Source organism: Corythoichthys intestinalis, chromosome 18 (genome assembly GCF_030265065.1).
Source record: "Corythoichthys intestinalis isolate RoL2023-P3 chromosome 18, ASM3026506v1, whole genome shotgun sequence".
Taxonomy (NCBI): Eukaryota; Metazoa; Chordata; class Actinopteri; order Syngnathiformes; family Syngnathidae; genus Corythoichthys; species Corythoichthys intestinalis.
In genome coordinates this window covers 4,879,963-4,905,095 of record NC_080412.1, presented here as the reverse complement: position 1 = coordinate 4,905,095, position 25,133 = coordinate 4,879,963, and the positions used below count along the sequence as shown (strand labels likewise).

General features: G+C 39.3%; 1 protein-coding gene and 1 long non-coding RNA gene across 3 annotated transcripts; both read left to right on the top strand.

Moving 5' to 3' along the window:
* The first annotated feature begins 2,288 nt into the window (after positions 1-2,288).
* On the top strand, positions 2,289-4,489 carry LOC130906920 (uncharacterized). The gene is made up of 3 exons (XR_009061377.1): positions 2,289-3,774; positions 3,860-4,099; positions 4,167-4,489. It is a non-coding gene; the product is annotated as an uncharacterized LOC130906920 (long non-coding RNA).
* Positions 4,490-7,116: 2,627 nt separating this feature from the next.
* Positions 7,117-24,260, top strand: LOC130906159 (oocyte zinc finger protein XlCOF6-like). 2 transcript variants are annotated; one of them, XM_057820142.1, is made up of 3 exons: positions 7,117-7,450; positions 16,481-16,873; positions 22,084-24,260. In XM_057820142.1, exons 1-3 carry the CDS (start codon positions 7,417-7,419, stop codon positions 23,691-23,693), a joined length of 2,037 nt encoding a protein of 678 aa, XP_057676125.1. In that variant the 5' UTR covers positions 7,117-7,416; the 3' UTR covers positions 23,694-24,260. The 2 variants fall into 2 exon arrangements, with proteins under 2 accessions (XP_057676125.1, XP_057676126.1); XM_057820143.1 differs by lacking the exon at positions 22,084-24,260 and adding an exon at positions 20,516-20,727.
* The last annotated feature ends 873 nt before the right edge of the window (positions 24,261-25,133 follow it).

Here is a 25,133-nt window from a genome sequence, read left to right as displayed (position 1 = left end):
GGTGTGTGGTGCGCATTTCACACCTGAAAGCTATTCGAACTATGGACAAATGAAATCAGGTTTTGCTAAGAAATTGCTGCTGAAAGCAGATGCAGTGCTCACCTACACGCGCAGCCACCTAAATGTCCCGACATATCAAGAAAGATAAAAAACATATCACGCATTGGATATAGGACTGGACACATGTATAAAATATCGCTCGTAAAATATATACAACAAATCCTCTAATCCCATTCATATTTGAGTCGGTTGGCAGAGCGAAAACCGATGATAGCACAATAAATGATAATTATTCTATACATTACTTTATTTTGCGGTCACGGTGTATCAGCTTCACAAAAAGAAATGCAAAACAAACCATTCGGTGTTTCATCGATGTGATTGCTCCCCTCAATGATCCTTTCATTAGGCTGCATTGGCTTTCGTTTGGGCTCAAACTGGTTGCCTTAAACACCAAACAAAGGTTCATAACTCACCTCGTCACCATTATAAGAACGTTCGTTACGTCGGATTCATCGCTGCAACTAGAAACTAAATTGACCGCCATCATCGCCGCCATTCAATACTAAGCACTGAGCCGAATGTGTACTTATTGTGACGTCACGCACACAATCTGCCAGATTTCCGGGATCTCGGGCGCCGGTCGTTTTAGCTTGACAGTCGATCCAAATTTCTCTCATTTTCTTGTGTGTAATTACACGTCTATAGACCCTACTCACGTGACGTCACAGCCACGCCCCCGCGCCATGATGTCCGCATACTCGTCATAGAAATGCATTAGCGCTTCGTAAATTCTTCCTATTATTGCACGTTTTACTGCTCGTCAACATTAATACTCAAAATGGTGAAGTCGTGTGTGGCGGTCGGTTGCAATAACAGAGAAGATAGACGGAGAGACTCGAATTTTTACCGTATTCCGAGAGACCCGAAGAAGAGGCCGCGATTGACTGCTGCAATTCGACGAGAAAACTGGGCTCCAAACGACTACCACAGATTATGTAGTAGTTATTTTATATCTGGTAAGATGCATTTAATATATATTTAGAGGGTTTTGGGCTGACAACCACAATTAAGACCATTGCTAGGCTAATCGCCGACAACATACACGTATGTATGTAGTGAGTGCTATCGCTAAACCATATAAACATTAAAAGCCCTAGCTCCATTGACAAATGACATGAAATACATTAGACTTGACAGTGGATGTTAGCAAGAACAAAAGATTTTGAATTGAAAATTTCGTAACTCACCTTCCGAGCACAAGATTCCTGCCGAATTTTCGTGTACGAGGACGTGTTTCACCCAACCAGCAACGTAGCATTTATAAGCCTCCAAGCTCTTAAAGTTTTTCAAACTTTCGTGAGAATAGGCTGATTTTGTGTGGGTATCAGATGTCAGGCGAAGCCAGCGGGTCGAAAAACATCGATTTAGGCATCAAATACGGATCTGGAGAATGGATAAATTGAAGCTTTTCCACGTAACGCCTTTTATGCAACGGATCCAATGAGTTTACAGCGTCAGATAACACCGGGGCTTCCATGAATTGCTCTATAACTTGCTCGACTAATTGAAAACAATGAGAATAGGTCTGAAAAAGAGGTACAGTATGGCGGCCGGAAACAGCGACACGCCCATTTTGTGACGTAGGTGAGTAGGGTCTATATACGAAGTGATTATCTCTGCCGTTACCAATAATTCGCCTCCAAGCTTTCTTTAGCCATCAACACGTCACGGCATAAATAACCAATTCCCACTAGGCCAATAATATACCGATTGACTAATCAGAGCAGTTCACGGCAAAAGAAAAAAAAAAACGCTTTGCGAGTTGCCGGTAAAGGTAAAAATAACCACTGCCTAGTCTATTGAATCGTAGCAGCTAATTGGGGCAAAAAAATAATTGATTAAACTCACCAGTAATTAAATGTCGGCTGCAAACGTAAATGTGCTTGGATTTAGGTTCCCACAGGCGAAAATAGTCCACAGAAGCGGTCTTCTTTTACTATTCCTCAATTAATTAAGCTCAGCCATGTTTCTCCTTTTTTTCTCACGTGGAAGAATGAAGACCTTCAAACGCGGCTCCGAATTCTTCCTTGTGTGACAACCCGCAACACAGCAACTTTTAGCCATTCCGACGGAAAAAAGACGGCAAATCAGACGAAAGTTCAATGCGTTTCTATTATAAGTGACTGGTCTTTTACCCCATTGTCAATATGGCGACGCTTTGTTGTGGCTGGTGACGCCATTAAAGGCCCGGATGTCCGACTGCCTCAATCGGGAGAGCGGCTGTGGCAAGCGAGTCAACATCGCACAGCCAATCACGAGATTAGCGCCAAGCAAGTCAAAGTCTGCGCAGCCAATAACGAGCGTGGTCAGTTTGCGGAAGAGGATAGCTTAGCTGTTCATCGTTGTCGACTATCACTGTCTTTTGTCTTTTACCATCGCCCTCCACCAACATCCCCGACGGACAGTTTAGATTAGGACGTCAGTCGCTAATGCAGTTGTATATGTGCATTGTATGTGAATCTAATGCCTTCGTGATGCATATGTAACCAGTGTGTCAGCGCCGCCCCGCGTTCCGCTAGGTAGGGATGCCAACCACTGCGCCATAAAGGTCGAGCCAACGACAGAGTTGCCAGCTTCTCTACATGAAGGAATCGGGAGGGAGGTTTCCACGCTCCACAACGGACCTGCGTGTACCCGTTACACATATACAATGTTGATGTTGCATGATCTGTATTATTTGCTTTGTTAAATTAGTATTGTGGACTATGAGTATTGGAGACTGTGATATATATCATTGACGGTAGTTTCCCATGACGGCCGCTAGATGACATCATTCGTCCATTTGTTGTAGGCCAATTCAATCATAATATGCCTGTGAGTCAATGTCTGCATTTGACTGTATTTTCCTGATTAAACTGAAATTTATGATATTAATTTAGCTTATTCCTTTTTATTGTATTGTTTACAGACCGATTTAATACCTTATGCCCTGTGGAGTTACAATTCCTCATTTTTGTACATCAAGGAAGATTTGGATGATTATGCAAAATTAAAGCCATTTGAATTCAGCAGTGGATGCATGTCACCTTTCTACCTGTGCTCAGTTCGGCACACCATCATGTTTAAAATAAGTCCTTACAACGAACTAGCCCTTTAACGTCACCTCAAGAACCGTAACAATTGGCGCATTTTACTTGAATTCTCCTTCCCTTTAAATCACTCCAAAATCTCATCTGTGCCAATCTGCTTTCAATGTATTGATACTTTATTATTCTCACTGTTGTCTTCTACTTTTATGAATGTGATTCTTATACACAAATTTACCTTCTAATTCTATGCTTGTTTTATTTTTATATTGTATTGTTATTTTTGTGATGTGTTTCCATCCTTCTTTTAAAGTATCATTGCGCTTCATGAGAACCACTACATAAAATCGTTATTATTAAATACATAACTTTTGAGTAGGTGGACAAATAGTTAAACCCAGTTTATAACGGTGGATTGATCAATTAATTAATTTACACGAATTGCATTTTTATTAAGATTATTAATCTATCCATATTTGTTGTGTATGGTTAACTTTTTTGTGTATGTGTAATTACAATCAAAGTTTTCTCATGTTGTCACTTTTCACTGGCTTATATATCACCGTAGCCCTCCATTTCTTCCTCCAGGAGGCCACCTCTGACAGTGGTGTCTCCCACAGCTCTGTTCGCTGTGAATAGATCATTGGATAGCATGGACTCAAGTGGGCTTCGGACATCGACCCTGGTAAACTTGCATTTGATCAAAGACGCATGGATGAATTGATCTCTACTTATATGGATGTTTTTGTGTGCTTTTGTTTTTTTGCCAGCATAATCGCTAATTGGGAGACAGTGGATGATCTAGCGGCGTTTGTTGGCCTGATCTGAACTGTCACAGCATTGTCAGCACATGAAATCGCCCAGATATTGAATCTGTACTCCCGCCTGCGTCCATCTGACGAGGCTTCTCCAAAATATTCATTAAAATAAAAAAAGAAAACCTTGCCTGGGTCCCGGAGAACGTCGCGCAAGTCTGCCGGTTCTGTGCCTGGTCAGCAAGCGGCTGAAAGGTTTGTGTCTATTTGCGTGTGTCTCATCTGATAGCAGCATACTGACTCCAATCTTGCCTATTCACAGACTCTTCCACTCTTGAAGACCAAGGAGCGTGAGGCAAGAGGGGAAGCCCCCCAAAAAGGCGATATAAATAAAATCATCAATGCCAGTGCCAAAAATGTGGAAAGGCAAAAAATTGCTCCACTTGTCATAGCCAAACAAAAGGGAAATGGTATTGTTCTGATTCTGGCCAAACCATAGAGGAGTGGAGAAACACGCTCTAAAGTGCTTACCTTTGTAAATATGATTTGGAAACATTATTCCCATTTTTTCAAAACTAAATATTGTTATTTTTGCTTGTGTGTAATTGCCACTTTTTTTTCTTACATTTTAAATATTTGTTTGAAATTGCACATTGTAAATCGTTTTGGATGTGAATAATGTCCATTTTTTCTTATGTAATAAATATTTTTGGATTTACATACCCAGATAGCAGGCCAACGTTGAAATGATGTTGAATCAACATTCCGCTGTCGATTTCATATTGTTGAATCAACGTTGACACTCGACGTTGATTTGTCATCACTTTTGCTCCCTCAATTAATGTTTTTCCAAAAACCTAAACATTATTTCAATTGTTAATAATATTGAAACAACACTGAATAGATGTTATTTTCCTTTATTTTCAACCATGACACTTTTATTGCTTTCAGATATGCCTATATTTAGAGGTTCTGCTGTATTTACTTCAGTATTTTGTGGTGAAGTGAATTTCTCAACCAATCTCAAACCAAATTAAGGCTACACTGCTGGCCAAAAGTATTGGCAGCCATGCAATTCTGTCAGATAATGCTCAATTTCTCCCAGGAAATGATTGCAATTACAAATGCTTTGGTAGTAATATCCTCATTTATTATGCTTGCAATGAAAAAATACAAAAGGGAATGGGAAAATTTTTTAATCATTTTCATTTTACATAAAACTCCAAAAAGGGGCCTTTGACAAATCATGTACGCTTCTGTAATTTGTATAATTAACAGCACCTGTTACTTACCTGTGCTGTGGCACATATCAGGTGGTGGCAATAACTAAATCACGCTTGCAGCCAGTTAAAATTGGTTAAAGTTGACTCAACCTCTGTTCTGTGTCCTTACCACATTGAGCATGGAGAAAAGAAAGAAAACAAAAGAACTGTCTGAGGACTTGACAAGCAGAATGAAAATGTGAGGAAGCAAGGACAATCTCAAGTAGGGCTGTCCCAAACGACTAATTTTCTCCCGATTAGTCAGCCGACTATTTTTACGATTAGTCGACTAATCTAATAATTTTAAAAAAAAATGTTTTTTTTTAAATTTTTTTTTACTAATTTAGCTATGAAATTTTTGTTGACGCTTATCAATTCACAAAATATATACTGGAACACTTAAATTATTTATTTAAGTACAAATGAACACGTAAATAACAATAATAAATCACAAATAAACAATGAGTTCAAATGCTGATAGAATTAACTAGTTTAGCATCCCGATTGAAAAGGTGGTCTCTTAAACTGATGGTTTTAAACTTTTATTCCATCCTTGATGTAATTACATTGTAAGAGCTGCGGTGCACACAAATAAAACAACACAATTAGAAATTAACAAAAACTTTTCACCTTTTTCCTTTTAAACCTTATTTATATATCAATGAATTGCCTTCACCTTAATTTATTACCTTATCATTGACAATCTCTCCCTTGAGTGCAAGCACTGTATATACTGTATATATTTATGACCTTTTAACCTTATATAATTTTATATACCAGAAAATAAACCATAACATGAAATAAACCTTTCAGTTAGCATTAAGGACAATACTAATAGCATTTATAGGCCCATTGTCAATGAAACATTATTATTCAGTAAGGCGACAGCACCCTCTGGTGTACAAAAAATGAAAAAAAAAAATTACTAACTGGGTGACGGCATTTGAGGTGTTTATTCACGGCCGACGTGCAGCCAAGCTTGCCATTGAAGAGGCAGGACAGAAGAGTGTACCCTCAGTTGTTTCTTTGAAATAAGTCAATGTTTTGGACACTCTGGTGCGCTTTTTTTTGGCTTTGTGCCGCTTTCCCTGCTTGCATACAGAGCATCCGACATTCTGAACTTTCCACGCATATATATTTTTTAACCCTTCATTAACCGTCGACGGGATGTTGTGCTCGTCGACGGATTTACGTCATCGATGACGTCGACTATGTCGACTAGTCGGGACAGCTCTAATCTCAAGGCTACAAGTCCATCTCCAAAGACCTGAATGTCTACCTTGCGCAGTGTCATCAATAAGTGTATCAATAAGTATCCCAGAGATACTAAAGCGTTGCGTGAGCTGTGAACTGCATGTCATTTTTTATTTTTAGGTACATCGTCAAATTCAACAAAATAATTCCAAAATGACATTACATTAGTGTTAAATGCAGTGCTTTTTTTTTCTGCCTATTGGCATTTGTTTTTTGAAGGATTGACTCGTGACAGGTAGATTTGCTTTAGCTTTTGACTCCAATCAATAGAATAAATGTTCTTGCACAATGCACTTAGAATTGGCTCTGGAAAATATTGTCAAACATGTACTTCTGCTGTGATTTGTATGGACAAACATGTAATTGAGATGTTTAATAATGAATAAATAGACCGTCAAATATTAATTATTGTACTTCTTGAAATGAAAATACCGCCAGACGGCGTTGCTGAACGCACTGAATGATTTCGTGAAGAACTACACCTCCCATGATCCTTGCAGGCGAAATGATCACGCTAAAATCCCACTGTTGTTTTTTTTCCCCCCTATCATGTCAAAATATAGATTGAGTTTTATTAGATAAACATTTTTATCTTGAAAGGGAAGTTGTAATTCGGGCTGTTTTTGTTTTTTATTATTGAAATAGGTGGGTTTTACGGTGCGATTGGGCTGGAGACTGTCTTTCCCATCATGCAATCCTGGTCGGAAAGTAATGAGGTGGAGCGTTTTTTTTTTTTTTTCATGTGCACGTATTGTTTTTCCTCTATTTCAGTCACTTAATTAAATCGAAGTCTCGACGGCGTGTCCAGCATTCGCCACGTTACGGACTCAAACATCAGTCTTCAAGTCTCAGCAGTCGTTGAAGTTTTGCTGCTTACTTTAGCCTAGCCTAGCTGGCCGACCGCTAACAAAGCTGCAAGGCACATCGTCAAGCATCCAGAAATCAAGTGAGGAATTTGTTCGCGAGAACTACACCGGCTGCAGAAAAGTTGCAGGAAGAACTTTGTGGAGTAAACGAGGAGCCCTACGTCACCAAAACTCGACTGTGTGCAAAATAATGCACGCAAAGGTTGTTCTTCGCAGACTAGAAGGTTGGTTCTCGGGTTGGGAATCTCTGGCATGAAGCCGATTCTATGTGTATCGAGATACACAGGTTACGTTTCGATTAAAAAACGATACGTTTTTAAGGCAGAGCGATTCGATACAGTTTAAAAACGATACGGTTCGATACAGTGTGAAAACGATACGTTAGTAAACATTTATTGTTTGTTCTTACAGTATTTAAAACGGATAAAAAAGACCAAATTTCTTCAATCAAAATTAAACAACAACATTTCATACCAATGTATGTTTAGTTTTGAGACATGAAAAAATAACGCCAACTAGATGACCATCATTTTGTTGGATGGGATTGATGATAAAATAAAACCAGTGACAGACAGCAATAAGGTGCAGTAATTCAATCTCTGTATTTCCTGGTGTTTTGAACACAAGAGGTAGGTAATTTAAGTGCAACCTTTCAACATAAACATCTTACAAACTAAAATTATATGCAGGAGCTCTAGAAAAAAGGAATTAAACCTGCTAGTGTTATCATAATAAATAAAACATAATGCTATTTATTCTTTACCTCTGGTATAATTGGGAGGATAAAAACACGGCATTTTAACCAGATAGGTCAATAATCATTATTTTACCCTTATACACAGCAAAGTCATTCACTTATGCCTGTGCTTCCACATTTTTATTCCTCATCACTGTCCATATCTTTTTTGAAGGGCAGATTTTTCTTGAGGAAGATCAACTGATCCACATGTTCATGTTTAAGTAGACTGCGTTTTGTGGAAACAATATCTCCAGCAGGTCGTGCCATTGTAGTGGGTTATTTTTCAGGGGTTAAAAACGCACGATCTCTGTCCCATAAAAATCTGGCTGCCGTCTTCACTTCAAAGTCCGACTTTTGTTTCCTCGTGTGTTGAAAATCAATCGCTGTCATTCACAACTTCCGCCTGGCAAGCTGGCGTCAGCGCTTGTGTTGTTTGTCCATTCATTGTTCTAGCATGCGCGACTGTGGTTTCGTTTGCTCTCGCGTAGTTATGACACGCCCGTCACGATCGAAATGCATGATGGGATGTTGAGGCTATTTACTGTTGATTGATTAGTTTGCTATCGATACAGCCGTATCGCTCGCCTATAAAACCGGATTTCCGGTCGTATTGGTTTATCGTTCTCAAGCTTAGTTGGTTCACTTTTGATGATACGTATACTGTACACTAGGGCTGGGGGATATGGCCTTAAGTACGTATCACGGTAAATTGAGGAGATTTACCTCGATAACGATAAATGAAGATAAATTGTAAACTGTTTCTCATCGATTTATTTACCAGCTTTGAATTTAACATATTTAATAATTGTACATGCACTCTAAACATTAGATATATAAAAAATTATTGTAAACAATAAAAATTCAAGTATGAACATTTATAACAGCTTGTATGACTTGAACAATGTACAACATTATAAAAATGAATACGACGACTGTGCAAACATGTCATCATAACAAAAATGACATACAGTTTGAACAGTCCATCCTCCTTTCTTTTCCTCAAGAAGATCTGCATTAGCAGCGATCAGGTCATTTTGTATTTTGCCCGACATCCCACTAAAGCCTATTAGTGGACAGGTTGATCCGTGTTGCTCTCAGCAATGAGAGACAGAAGATCCACATAGTTTCCTCTGTTTTTGGATCCAGCGCTTTCATCGTGCCCCTGAAATGAAAGTTCCTGCTTGCCCAAAAAAATGACAGTCTGTCTGTCTTTTCGAAATTTCCCTATTTTTCTTCAACTTTTCGTTGTGGTACTCCGTTTCCCTACGCACCTGCTCACTCAGCTGTAGATCGACTCTAGTTTCCCGAAAAGTTTTGAAAAGCACCGTTGCTCGCAAGTGTCCAGCATTGCTTTGATACCTCATTGCTGCCTTGGAAAGGCAAGACAAATTTGCAAATTCAGTGTGGCTCCAAACACCATCTCGCTCAGTGGCAAATAACAAGCACTCCCAGCAATACAATTTGCACCGGTCCGAAGAGTTTGTGAACCAGGAGTACCGCTCGTAGTTAGTGGACTGGAAGGGGTGGACAAATCGTTTTCCCGGTTGTGACAGGCTTGCTAGCTTCGGAGTTGCCTGACCTTGCTTAACAATGTCCTGCTTTTCTTGAAAAGTCGGTCTTGAAAATGGCTTTGAAAGTAAATCTGCGACTAAATCCATTTGTTTTCCTCCTTCAGCCATTGCGGGTTAACAAAACAGCTATTAAATGATTTGATTTATTGTGCAGCTTGCTAGAGATGCAGTTTGCTAGCTCTGGTTAGTACAATGTCTGACTAGCCAATCAAAGCTTGGGAATATGCTGATGTTTCCGTACGCCCGCTAGCAGGCCTTGGTGTCACCAAATCAAAATCTGATTGGTTAAAGCAACAGCTTGATCCCCATTTATTTTATGCTACATGGCCCGCAGAACTGATTGTGGAGGCCCCCCCAGGCATATTTCAATGACCCTGGCAACAAATAGTGGCTGAATTTGATTGGTTAAATTAGAGTTGGGCGATATGGGAAAAAATATACATCACGGTATTCCCAAGACAATATCACAGTTTCGATATTATCACGATATTTTTAAAACACTAATTTCGACTAGGCAGCTGGTAGCGAGGATCTAAAACTTTAATCATTTTCGCAAAACCGACTCCATCAACTGTTTGAATAGGACACATATCTTTTGCCAGATAAAAGGGTATTGCGTCAGTAATGTCATTCCATTGTTTACCACTTTTCTCGTAGGGAGTGCATTTTAGGAAAGCATTCGAAAGTTTTTGTTGCTTTTAACCTGTAGCGGAGGTTGGCTTTTTAGCTTTGGCAGTTTGGCTCTCAGTATATTGCTTTGGATGTTTTCGTTTCAAATGGTGGAATAAGTTTGATGTGTTGCCGTCACTTGCCGTTACGTGTTCCTTGCAAATCTGATCTATATCGTCCACTTTGAAGCCAAACCAGTTCCAAACAATCGATGTGGAGTTTTTCTTAGTGGTAAACTCTTCTGCCTCGCTAAGCTCGCTCTCTGCTGCCTCCGCCATGACGCACACCTCCTTTGTGAAAGTGGTAACAGTGGGCGTGTGCTACCGGGCGGCGTCACTCACTTTCCAGTAGAGCTGTCCCGACTAGTCGACATAGTCGACGTCATCGATGATGTAAATCCGTCGACGAGCACAACATCCCGTCGACGGTTAATGAAGGGTTAAAAAAAATATATGCGTGGAAAGTTCAGAATGTCGGATGCTCTGTATGCAAGCAGGGAAAGCGGCACAAAGCCAAAAAAAGCGCACCAGAGTGTCCAAAACATTGACTTATTTCAAAGAAACAACTGAGGGTACACTCTTCTGTCCTGCCTCTTCAATGGCAAGCTTGGCTGCACGTCGGCCGTGAATAAACACCTCAAATGCCGTCACCCAGTTAGTAATTTTTTTTTTTTCATTTTTTGTACACCAGAGGGTGCTGTCGCCTTACTGAATAATAATGTTTCATTGACAATGGGCCTATAAATGCTATTAGTATTGTCCTTAATGCTAACTGAAAGGTTTATTTCATGTTATGGTTTATTTTATGGTATATAAAATTATATAAGGTTAAAAGGTCATAAATATATACAGTATATACAGTGCTTGCACTCAAGGGAGAGATTGTCAATGATAAGGTAATAAATTAAGGTGAAGGCAATTCATTGATATATAAATAAGGTTTAAAAGGAAAAAGGTGAAAAGTTTTTGTTAATTTCTAATTGTGTTGTTTTATTTGTGTGCACCGCAGCTCTTACATCAAGGATGGAATAAAAGTTTAAAACCATCAGTTTAAGAGACCACCTTTTCAATCGGGATGCTAAACTAGTTAATTCTATCAGCATTTGAACTCATTGTTTATTTGTGATTTATTATTGTTATTTACGTGTTCATTTGTACTTAAATAAATAATTTAAGTGTTCCAGTATATTTTTTGTGAATTGATAAGCGTCAACAAAAATTTCATAGCTAAATTAGTAAAAAAAAAATGTTTTTTTTAATTATTAGATTAGTCGACTAATCGTAAAAATAGTCGGCTGACTAATCGGGAGAAAATTAGTCGTTTGGGACAGCCCTACTTTCCAGTCTATTGATTGGCCTAGACTAGAGAGCCTGACGAGGAAGTGTAAAAAGGGAGAAAGGGAGACTAGTGATGTGAGTGGGTTTGCAATAAAAGTTAATAAACCACGATATAACGATGTCCTAAAAAATACGTACCTTCAGCACCTTCAGCAAGATCGTGAGACGGTTTTATATCGTCATATCGCCCATGTATAGGTTAAATGCTTACACATGAAAATACAAGTCTGGAAGCAACAGCAACCAGGGGGATAGCAATGAAAGGAATCAGGCAGACCATTTGAAATGATTGAATACATATTCATGGACAAAAATGTATAAATAACATCAGTCTGTGATTCAGATTTTTTTAGGCCAGCATGGAAGGCTTTGACAGCCCACCACTGGGCCACTTAAAATCTTGGGGTGGCACACCAAAACTAAAAGCCATAATTTCAGGTTTTCATTATATTATTGCAGTAAAAATGTCAGGGGAAAACTATCAGAAAGACATAAGGACACGGCTACTGATATACTTTGGTGTATTGTGTAATATTTGATGTTACTAATGATTTAATGTGCATAGTCCATAATCCATAGTCCTGGCTGTGCATTTGAGATGAAAGGCATAACTGATGCTACAACAATCTAACGATATACTGGCAAGCGGGGTGGCCAATGGGGTGGGCAACAAATTTATAGGGGGGGCCGTGGCCACCCCCGGTGGCGCCACTGATCACCTGTAGGTGTATATCACCTCTGTGAAGTTGGCCCCCCATCAGACACAAATTTATATAAAAATACTGTCAATTGTTTGTAGGGACAAAGTGTCCCGATCCGATCACATGATCGGAAGTTCGGCCGATCACACCAGTTTTTTAGAGGATCGGAATCGAGTGAAAAGGATCGGAATTTTAATTAAAAAATATATGGCGGAAAACACTCAGGTGACTCTCCACTCCACTCTCAGACCCCCAACTTGGCCAAAATTCAAAATTGTCCGATATGCATGTGTGATACATCATTGGAAAGCTTAAAATTTTAATTTTATGGGGGAGGAAAAATTATGAACAGGGGGGCTATTAGAAAAAAAATAAAAATTTGTTTTTAAACAGCAAAACCCTAACAAGAGGTGAGAGCATAATTAAAGATGCCATGATGTCATCGCGTGCTAACCTCTTTTGGATCCAAAAACTCCATGTAGCATGTATCACTGAGTGTCAAGACACAGCTCTGAATGGGTATTTTATGGGTAAAACATGGTAATACAACAAGGATTGCGATGTAGAAATTGCAGACATCAAGGAATGGTTGAGATTTTCTTTTTCATATATTTACCCATTTAAACATTTTTTTTGTTTTTTCTGCAATTTTTCTTTGTTTGGATCAATTATTTATCATCTAACATATCGGGGAAAATGCAACAGTAACAACAACAACAAAAAAACTCAATTAAGCGATAGTTATGAGGTACCGTATTGGCCCGAATATAAGACGGCCCTGATTGTAAGACTACCCGCTCTTTTTCAAGACTCAAGTTTGAAAAAAGACTTTTTGAACACCAAATTAATTTTTATACAGAGAATAATTACAGTACATCTGAAACAAATGATTATAACAATATATTTGAGAGAAAAAGCATGTTATTTTGCCTCATTCAAATCTTAATATCTGAACATTTAAATATGTAAACTAAAGTGCAATCACTTTAATCACAATGAATGGCTTCTGTTTTTTTAAATGTAAACCAATCTTTTGTGATAAAACAACAAAATTGCAATAACTGCATGAACCATCAAAGTGAGGTCTAACTGTAACTGTAGTCTTGAAACAAATCTGAATAAGGAAAAACATTGCAATAAAATAATGCAAACTGGTTAAACTAGTAGCTGAGATCTGTCATGACAGAACATTACTCCTCAAGTTCAGCATTCGCTTCAATGATATCTGGCGCCATCTAGCGTCGTGAATGGGTATAATGTCTAGACTGCGAATATGAGACAACCCCCACTTTTATTATCTTATTTCAATGCAAAAAACACCATCTCATATTCGAGCCAATACGGTAGATATCCGTGACTTTTTTACAGACACCATATTTTTCATTGTGACGTAATTTGTTTAAAAGTTTAAAATATGCGAGTGAATAATTTTTTAAGTTTTTTTTTTTTTTTAAACGAAATATTAGACATCAATTAATGATTCTAAGCTAAAAATGACACATTTTGAATAATAAATATAATCAGGGCCGGGGTGGGACTCATTTTCGGCCCTGGAATTTCATGCCTCAGACCGGCCCACTCATTTAAAATTATGTCATTATGCATACACGTGTTAAGTTCAGTGTTCTCTAAAGCCGTGTACTGTAATTCTGTGTATTCCAATTCAGTGCAGGTCATGGTTGTTTAACAAGGTGGCTTTATTTTAACAAGTGCAACACAACATATTTTGAACACATTTAAAAATGGATTTAAAAAAAAACTATATTAAATGATACATTTGAAAAATAAATTAGGCCTGTCAAATGATTAAAATTTTTGATCGAGTTAATTACAGCTTAAAAATTAATCGTAATTAATCGCAATTCAAACCATCTATAAAATATGCCATATTTTTCTGTAAATTATTGTTGGAATGGAAAGATGAGACACAAGATTGATATATACATTCAACATAAGGTACATAAGGACTGTATTTGTTTATTATAACAATAAATCAACAAGATGGCATTAACATTATTAACATTGTTAAAGCGATCCATGGATAGAAAGACTTGTAGTTCTTATAAGATAAATGTTAGTACAAGTTATAGAAATTTTATATTAAAACCCCTCTTAATGTTTTCGTTTTAATAAAATTTGTAAAATTTTCAATCAAAAAATAAACTAGTAGCCCGCCATTGTTGATGTCAATAATTACTTACACAATGCTCATGGGTGCTGAAGCCTATAAAATCAGTCGCACCCAAACGCCAGCGGAGGGCGGCAAAACTCCATAAAGCACAATTAACAAGTGGGCATGTCATTGTACTGTCATTTAAATCTGTCTGAGCAGGGCATGTGCGTTAATTGCGTCAAATATCTTAACGTGATTCATTAAAAAAATTAATTACCGCCCGTTAACGCGATAATTTTGGCAGCCCCAAAATAAATGAATAAATAAGACCTTTTCTGCAACATCAAATATTAACAAAATGAGTGCTTACAGATAAAACAAACATAGCAACATAACAATATGAAAAATAAAGAATACGTATTGCACATTGTAACAACTTCTAATGATACTATTATCCATTTTCCATTTCCACTTTAAAAACGCCACGTAATTGATTATATTAATTCTAATGTTCACTCGCTGAACGACATGGCAATCCTACCTTCCAGCTCTGCACCTGTGGTGTGTTCATTATGGCTAATGCTTGCTGCTACATATCCCTTGTGAGGTGCTACAAGAAGCCAAAGTTTCCACAATTACATATTGTCGTATCACACGGTGCAAGTTGCATTTTATTCGCCATCTGGCCTTACCACTTTCGTTGTAATCCTCTGTAGTTTGAGGCAGCAAGGTCGTTGCATGAAAAAAATTAGCTATTTTCGCGCATTTTGCCGATTCTTTCACGAGTGCTTTTCTCTTTTTAATTCTTATTTTTCAGCGCCAGCCTTGCTCTTTTTATCCATCCAAGCACCGAGATAGCAGCTAATTTGGCTCAATACAGACTACAATTAGGGGGCGGAGCTGCATGCTGTATTTTTCGTCTGCACACGTGAGGATGAGTCTGGAAAAAAAAAAATAATACTGTTTTTTTTTTTTTTTAAGACGGCCCACAGGGACAGCGGTAACAGAATGTAAGTTATACTCAGTGACACTGTCATAAATAAATACCAAACAAAAAATGATAACAGTGTAATTTTTTTTTTTTTTTTTTTAATAAAACGCGGACCGGCCCATCTGGCCGGCCGGCCCTTCTGGAATCGTCCAGAAGCTCCCGATTAGTCACTCCGGGCCTGAATATAATTACCTTTTTTTTTATGGCTGGGTTGAAACAAAAGCGGTTGCGCGACGTCTGTAAACAGGGATTTCCAAGGTAAAACGGACAAATTACAAATAGTTCGGGGGCTATATGCGCCATTAATCTGCTAAGGCAGCATATACATTAGACATATTGTTCTATCAAACACAACAGTCCTTTTGGCTTAAAATACAGTTTATTTTAAAGAGGGGTGCAAGAGCAGAAACGGCTCTTTCAGTCATGTCTGTTTTTTCCGCCATATCTTAGTTTTTCTGCTTCATGCTTGTACAGCGCCACAGCCTCTTACCCTCCCTCCTGCTAAGCATTGCGCCAAACTGTCAGCTTGCATTTGGTACTAAAATTAACGATGATTGACAGGTTTGTAACTTTGATCCTGCCAGAGAAGCTTGGGAGCTCTACTATCAAAGGCACAAGTCTGTCAATCATCATTATACTGGCATAAATGTGCTGTGACAACTCATTGAGTATGTGAGAGGCTGTTCTCTGCAGCTTGAGCATCAAAGCGTGAGTGGACTCACTCAATGAAGTATTTAATAAAGACAAGCATTTTTCTGTGGTATTGACGTTTAAAAATCATTATGAGGAAGGCATGGTGAGGACAGCAACATGTTTGAAACTTCTTTAAAAAAACACACTTTTTTTCTGTATAGGATCAGGACTCTGTATTGGCGGATTCTCAAAATCAGGTGACTTGGACTCAGGTGCAATAATATGCAATTGTCACAACCCTACTTATGTTTTTGTCTTACTCATTAAAATGTAATGTCAAGCAATTTGAGTTGCATTGTGTCAGAGCATCAACAAAATACAAATGAATACAAAATCGTCATGGAGGAATATTTCTGAAGCAGTAAATATTTTGGGGACAGAATATGGCAAATGGAAAAATAAAATTTGGCCCATGTGTGATTATGGTCTGGGTCTTGCAGGTGTCAGTCAAGTGCATCGTCCTGAACACCAGGAGTCTGCTTGCATGGAAGAAGAGGAGGAGGAAGAGTCGCCATACGTCGAGAAGGTGGAGGTGGAATTCGTCCACATTAAAAAGTATTTCATTGGAGTTGAGAATCCCCACATTGAGGAGCAGCAGCGACCTCATCCCCTCAAAAAGGAGGAGGACAACCCGCCATATGTTAAAGTGGAAGTTGTGGACATCCCCAAGTGGACTGATGAGACCTTGATGGGTGAAGATGAAGGTCCGAGTGAGGCCAGCACAGGGGCGGAGCCTCTGAGTGGCAGCAGCAGTTCAAAAGAAGGATTCCAAGCAGACAACCTCATCGCTCGACCATCAGAGAATGAAGACTTCACATCACACTCGGTGTTCTGTGAGTATCACGTTACTCACCTTGAGTTGAGTGCGGGGCTCTTTCTGAAGAACTGTCATTTGGTGGCATTCGTTCAATCCCTTTAGTCTTTATGCGATAGTGTGTCCAATCCTTGTTGTTTGACTATGACTGACTCGTTTTTTTTTTTTAACCAATTTTCAATAACACAGTAAGAATACAGTGTATATTAATAATACGAGGTAATATTAAGTACACCCATTTAAACGCAATAAACGTTTACTCTTAAATTCGAAAATACCTTTTAAGAAATCACAACGAAAAACAATAGACCATGCCTCTTTTAAGACAACAATATCAATACCGCACAGAAACACAGAATAAATAAAATGTCTTTTTCAAGAAAAAAATAAAATTGCACTTCAATAACTTAAGCATTTAGGGACAGAGGTATAAAGTTGTAGTAACACAAACAATTGCACTTCAACAACAACAACAGAGGAAAAATACAATAATTAAGTAGCAGTAACAAAAATTTGGCTTCACTAAGGCTCGGTTCATACTGCAGGTCTTAATACACAAGTCTGATTGGTAGCTGGGATAGGTTCCAGCTACCCTCGTGAGGAAAAGCGGCATGGAAAATGAATGAATGAATGAATGTCATGTCCGTTTTTTGGCGTGCCCGTTCAGACTGCCTTTGTCCATGGAGCCCGTTCAAGTATCACGCAAACGCACCTATTCGCAGTCCGAGATGCACTCAGAAAAGGGGCCCGCATGCGCAGAAGCATCAAAATAAATTGCACATGCTAGCTGTATGTCATTCCAGGGTGATCATATTTTGATTTCCAAAAAAATGACACAAATAACAGACATTAATAATCCCCGTTTAGTCTTTTATTCAAAGTTTATGTGGACTGATAGAACGCATACACGCACGCACATGCATAAGTCTTGACTTGTGTGCGTGACGTGACGCGGGTGTGTCAATTTGCCCCCGTGCTCATTCGGCGCATAGAATGAAAATCGAAAATTGTCAGGCTTATCCTTTTCTTCATTAATTTTTTTATGACTGTGGTCAAGCCCGCTTCTGCATAAAAGCAGAGTTCAAGCTAGAAGCTAATGCACAGCTACATTGCTCCCGTCCTGCCTGCCGCTTTCGCTTTGCTGACATCATTGCTGCATGAATTCCGATTCGGGAGACTAGAAAATTCAGACCCCCAGCCACATTCTGGAAAAATGTGGCCCAGATCGGATTTAGACCACATACGAAAGTGACCCAGATCGGATTTGAAATGGTCCACTTCTATGCGACATGTCACGTTCAGACCGTTAAGTTAATGCTTCACTTGAGTCGGAAAAACACGAAAAAATCGGATTCGTGCATTAAGACCTGCAGTGTGAACCTAACCTAAGTGTCAAACAACATTAAACAGAGGTAAAAAGGTCTCATTTCTTCAGCAATGTAGCGGACTACACTTTCAATGAGGGAACGCCATTTTGTGGGATCTCGTTTGTATTTCTCAAATCAAGCAATTACCTCTGTAATTGTCGATTGACGTGATGAGGAAGGCTCCGCTTTTTCGATACGGTTTTCTTACTAAGCAGTGAAAACTAAAGAGGGTGATAGTGTTTCAAATGAGCATGTAGATTTGTTGTGATGGCTGTCTTTGTTGAAACAACGTCCAAACACATTTTGCAGACTGGTTCGTCCTTTTTTGTTGCCTTGCCATTTTCATTTGGTTTAAAATCATAATATTCCCACACCGGGGCTTTGGTGTTTGGCTTGGAAATTCGCATTTTCCGTCCATTTTCATCTTCCTAAGTCTGCTCGCTCGTGCCGACAGTGCACTCGGCCCCGCACTTCCCTCCATTGAATGATGGTCACGCAAACTCAAATGTATAAAACGAACATTACCCAGAAGTCAATAAAACAGAGGGAATCCTCATCACAGCATATTGCGCTGTTGATAACATGGAAACCGAACTTTTAACAGCGCGTCAGCTGCACATCTGCCACACACACGCACGTACGCACGCACGTGAGGCGATAAATCGCAGCGGGAAACTTACCGCCTTCATTTTCATTTACCGTGCGATAAATGGAATTATTGCATATTGCGACAGGCTTAAGTATAACGAAGCTTTTTTTTTTTTTTTTAATTAAACATTTGTCTGTGAGCCAGATGCGGCCGTCAAAAGAGCCATAGGTTCCCGACCCCTGCTTTAGGGGCTCCGTATGAATCAACTTTTTTTTCAACAGCGGCCTCTCCTAAAACTTGATGGCAAATATCCTTGGTCGCAGGCATAATGAGTTGTTCTTCACCCGCACACAGCAACAGCAGCTCACGTTACTGTTTACATTGAGTGGCTATACATTGGGCTGGTATAGGTGTGCAAACATCCCAGTAATGGCGGTCAAGCACTGGAGGGCGATGTAGATTCCAAAACGTAAAAAAAGCCCACCCTGACACTCTCCCCCTCTCTCCCCCTCACGTACGCTGGACGGCGGCCAAAAAATACCCCCACTGCTCGTATTGCGTTCGTTCCTTTAATTCCAACAAAAAAGGGTCAACAAAAGAGCAAACTGAGCGATCCAAAAACATAGAAAGTACAGAGAGAGAGAGATTAACCCAGAGAGGGAAAGTGAGGCTTTTTTGGCTCTATCTGGCTTCTGACTTAACGCCAACTACCTGCCCACACAGCTACCTTCACATATATATATTGTACAACATGACGTCACAAACTAAAAGCAAATCAAATAATGAAATAAACAAATCACAACTTGTTTTATAGAACCAAAATAAATGATTCACAACTGACATTAATAATTAACCAAACGTTATTTAGGCTCCTACATTACCGGCCCCTAATTGTTATCACCAGAGCTGAAACAATTAACGTATTGGCCCGAATATAAGACGGCCCTGATTATAAGACGACCCCCTCTTTTTCAAGACTCAAGTTTGAAAAAAGACTTTTTGAACACCAAATTAATGTTTGTACAGAAAATAATTACAGTACATCTGAAACAAATGATTATAAGAATATATTTGAGAGAAAAAGCATGTTGTTTTGCCTCATTCAAATCTTAATATCTCAACATTTAAATATGTAAACTAAAGTGCAATCACATTCGTAAATGAATGGCTTCTGGTTTTTGAAATGTAAACCAATCTTTTGTGATAAAACAACAAAATTGCAATAACTGCATTAACCATCAAAGTGAAGTCTAACTGTAACTGTAGTCTTGAAACAAATCTGAATAAGGAAAAACATTGCAATAAAATAATGCAAAATGGTTAAACTAGTAGCTGTGATCTGTCATGACAGAACATCGCTTCAGTGATATCTTGCGTCATCTAGCGTCGTGAATGAGTATAACGTCTAGACCGCGAATATAAAACGACCCCCTCTTTTTCAATCTTATTTCAATGCAAAAAACACTGTCTTAAATTCGGGCCAATACGGTACTTAAAATGTAAAGTTAAATTACAGGTGCCTAAATAACAACTGTTGAAAGTCTATAACAACAAATTGTCCATATGTCCACTAACTATGCTCCGCTTCTTGTAGAAGGCATAGCTTTGTTATCGGCCAACAAAGCTCGTTGGTTTTTGTCTTAACTCGAACTTGACGAACAAGTCTGTCCCTTCTGGGAAAAATCTCCACAATCTGTCCTAGCAGCCTTGAATTCCTGGGCGATGTGCCGTCCACGATCAGCATCACGTCTCTGACGCTGAAGTGTCTTCCAGGCGTAGACCATCGTTGACGTTCTTGGAGTTGCACGAGGTATTCCTTACACTAGTGCTTCCAGAAAATGTCAACGAGGTACTGTACTTGCTTCCATCTGCAGTGGGCGTATTGATCCTCTTTATGAAACAATCCTGGCAGCAAGTCCGGCTTCAGCAGCAGGTGGTTGGGCGTGAGAGCCTCCAAGTCATAGACGTCTGAAGATGCCTTTGTGGTGGCATGTTCACTATGACCTCAGCTTAACAAAGCAAGGTTTATAGACCATCTTCATCCAAAACTTGTTTCTTGACAGTGACGCTCAAGACCTTACTCACTGAACGAATGAGTCGCTCCCAACTTCCTCCTTGGTGAGATCCTGCTGTTGTATTGAAATGCCACTGAAATCCTTTTTGTTGCAAGTATTTTTCAATCCTGCTTGTGTTCCATTCATTGATTGATTTCCTCATTTCCTTGTCCGCTGAATGAAAATTGGTTCTGTTATCCCAATACATCTGTGACTTGGCTTCTTCTGGCAATAAATCTTCTGATTGCGTTGAGGCAGGCATCTGTGTCAAGCGAGGATGCAACTTCCAGATGTATGACTCTTATTGCAAGACACGTGAAGATTACTCCATATTTATTTACTCGTCCTCATCTCCTTTTTGCTTGGAAAGGATCGTCGTAATCAATGCCAACCCTCGTGAAAGGTGGATCGTCAAGCAGTACCCTGCAAGAAGGTAGATCTGCCATGAGTTACAGAAAACGTTTGGCCTCCGTTATTGCCAACAAAGGGTACATAACAAAGTGTTGAGATGAACTTTTGGTATTGACCAAATACTTATTTTCCACCATAATTTGCAAATAAATTCTTTAAAAATCAAACAATGTGATTTTCTGTTTTTTTTTTTCCCTCCACATTCTGTCTTTCATGGTTGAGGTTTACCCATGTTGACAATTACAGGGCCTCTCTAATATTTTCAAGTGGGAGAACTTGCACAATTAGTGGTTGACTAAATACTTATTTGCCCCACTGTAAGTCGATGCCATTGACGGCCAAGGACGTCCAAATTTCCCATTCATTTTCAATGGCAAAAAAAACAATGTCCCCAAATCAACAGGAAATGACCAGATATCAATAGGACGTTTCCCCCAAATGGCCTGATATGACCAGGATATGTCCCCCAAATCAACAGGAAATGACCTGATATTGTCCCAGAGATGTCCCCAAATCAACCTGGGCGGGGCTAAGATCTGTAGCTCCACATATCAAAGCCCCATATTATTTTTTCCAGAATTCACAGTTTCTAGTTTATTTCTTTGTTTTTTAAATCATTCTATATGTTTGTACTGGAGTGCCATGCCAATTTGATTGTTCACAATGTTGATTTAATTGTTGACAATGACAATAAAGACCAATCTATTCTATTCTATTATATTTTATTCTTTTCTCCAGGTTTTGCATAAAAAGACTAGACTCGGTGGTCATCCACAAAACATTTAAATGGTTCTCTTTTGTCTTGCAGGTGTCGGAAAATATAGAGAATCGCATGGCGTTAAAGAGGATGTTGAGCTTCCCCAAATCAAAAAGGAGGATGAGCCAAAGCCCTGTCAACAGAAGCAGCTTCCAATCAAAAAGGAGGAGGAAGAGCTGCAATATGGGAAAGAGGAGGAAGAAGAGGAGCAAATCACCAGGTTGACTGGTGAGCCCTTGAAGAGTGAAGATGTTTCGAGTGAGGCCAGCAGAGGGGTGGAGCCTCCAAGTGGAGGCAGCAGCAGTACCTCAACAGAAGGATTGCAAGCAGACATTTTCATCGCTCCGTCAGATAGAAATAACGCCACATCAAGCTCACCTTACAATGTTGCCGGTCAAAAGAAATCTCACCGTGATGACAAACTCTGCAAATGCTCTCAGTGTGGGAAAACCTTTGCTAATAACTATAGTTGCCGTAGGCATATGACAACCCACTCTGTTGAGAGACCTTTTTCCTGCTCAATTTGTGGTCAAAGATTCCGTTCCAAGAGCTACTTTAATGTGCACACAAAAATGCACACTGGCGAAAAACGTTTTTCCTGCTCAGTTTGTGGTAAAAAGTTCAGTAAAAAGAGCAACTTGAAACCACACGCAAGAACCCACACTGGTGAAAAACCATTTTCCTGCTCAGTTTGTGGTCAAGGATTCGCTCTAAAACAAACCTTAACAAGACACAAAAGAACCCACACTGGCGAAAAACCTTTTTTCTGCTCAGTTTGTGGTCAAGGATTCGGTCGCAAGAGCGCCTTAAAAATTCACGCACGAATGCACATTGGAGAAAAATCTTTTTCCTGCTCAATTTTTGGCCGAAGATGTGCTCGGAAAGAAGACTTGACAGGTCATACAAGAACCCACACTGGCGAAAAACGTTTTTCTTGCTCAGTTTGTGGTAAAAAATTCAGTAAAAAGAGCAACTCAAAAACCCACGCAGGAACCCACACAGGTGAAAAACCTTTTTCCTGCTCAGTTTGTGGTCAAGGATTTGCTCTAAAAGAAACCTTGAAAAGACACGAACGAACCCACACTGGGGAAAAACCGTTTTCTTGCTCAGTTTGTGGTCAAGGATTCTCTCATGAGCAGAACTTCAAAGTACACACAAAAACCCACACTGGCGAAAAACCTTTTTTCTGCTCAGTTTGTGGTAAAAAATTCAGTAAAAAGAGTAACTTAAAAACCCACGCAGGAACCCACACTGGTGAAAAACCATTTTCTTGCTCTGTTTGTGGTCAGGAATTTGCTCTAAAAGAAACCCTAAAAAGACACAAAAGAACCCACACTGGCGAAAAACCGTTTTCCTGCTCAGTTTGTGGTCAAGGATTCTCTCAAAAGCAGAACTTAAAAGTACACACAAGAACCCACACTGGCGAAAAACCTTTTTCCTGCTCAGTTTGTGGTCAAAAATTTAGTTGCAAGAGCAACTTAAAAAAACACACAAGAACCCACACTGCTGAAAAACCTTTTTCCTGTTCAGTTTGTGGGCAAAGATTCAGTGACAATAGCTCCTTAAAAAGACACACAAGAACCCACACTTCTTTCCGGGGACGTGGTTTCTTGCCATTACAGATGAAAAATGATATTTATGAGTCATGTTTCTTAAATTAAGCACCGGGGATGAGCACGGGAAGAGTCTGAAACTGTACAGAGAGATTTTGCGGTAACGTCTCGGTCAGAGTTCGTGGAAGGAGCTCAGTTTTATCCAAATTTGATTTATAACCAGGGATTTCACCAAATTTGGCGAAAAAGCTCCAAAGCACGGTTAATCGATGTTTCGGCTTTGTAGATGTCGAGCAGAAGATAATCAGCGTACAGGGAAACGTTATGTTCCATGTTATATCTTATGATGCCTTGAATAGAATGGTCGTTCCTTATGGCCGCAGCCTACGGTTCAATGGCTAGCACAAAAAGGGCTAATTCGATGAAAATATTTCCAAAAAGAATTTGTTTTCAATGATCCCCTTTAAACCCACTCAAAAATGTTTTCAAGACCAAGACTCAGCCGTCACAAAATTCTATTTCAAGAGCAAGAAAAACAGAATTAGCCTTGCCAACTTGCAGAGAAATAAACCAGAGGGGGGCTTAGATGCCCCCAATGGCGTATCGCAAGCAAAACGTCACTTCCGCTCATTAATATTCATGATATTAGCTACTGTTTCTAAGGGGGGGACACGCCACCGTTTGTCCCTAATAGGAAATGAATGGAAATAGTGTATGAGGGAGATGTTTACAGAGCTAAACCTACCAATTCTCTCCGAAAATGATGTCCCTGGTGCCAAATTCACTGGCAAAGATGTAAAAGAACAAAAAAATGTTCAGTTAAAGAGATGGCTTGAGTGTCAAAGGCTGAAAAAGAAAAAAACGAGCCGACCTAAGCATAGCCTTAGCTTTTTTATCGACGTGACTGACAATGCCATTCTCCTGTTTCAACAAGCTATCCTTCACCATCAGCCCTGTCTTTCTTATATATCCTCTGGTTGTCCTACGTCTCTGACCGTTCTTGGAGGTAATTTTGTTAGTTTTGTGTAGCGATCGCAAATGCTAGTCAGTGACAGCCAACGAACACTTTTAATTTTTTCATTGTTCCCCCTTACTAAAGTTGTTTTTTTAACAACAGAAAATGTAACTGTGGCAGTCAAATACCATTTAAATTCTTTACAGGTCATTAATTGTCAGACAGAAGCAGCACCGCACAACATCACGCTAAGAAATAAGTTAAAAATATCAAAATGGTTTACCTCTTTGTCCTCTGAAAGACAATGCCAACCCAACAAAATGTTTACTGCGTAAATGTTTACTGCCGAGCTGGCAGAAGTCCGCGCAAGTTGATTCGGTCTTCACATTTTTTCCTCCGAGTATTTGGTTTAAGGAAACGTATGAGGAAAACATCCTCCATATGTCGTAATGTCTAGAGTCGTTTCTACAAGTTCCAAAAAAGCAGTGTGTGATCGGCGTGTTCGTTTTTGAAAGATTACCGGAGAAAAGTCGCACAATTAACATGGTTTCTATGAGAGGGTGGGTCTATAATGTCCCAGTCCTGCTTTACTT

Excerpts from the sequence above, each read along its gene's own strand:
- LOC130906159 (XM_057820142.1), top strand. The coding sequence starts at position 7,417 with ATGCACGCAAAGGTTGTTCTTCGCAGACTAGAAG. Across the intron at positions 7,451-16,480 it reads TGTTCTTCGCAGACTAGAAG|GTGTCAGTCAAGTGCATCGT; the intron begins GTTGGTTCTCGG and ends TGGGTCTTGCAG. Across the intron at positions 16,874-22,083 it reads CACATCACACTCGGTGTTCT|GTGTCGGAAAATATAGAGAA; the intron begins GTGAGTATCACG and ends TTTGTCTTGCAG.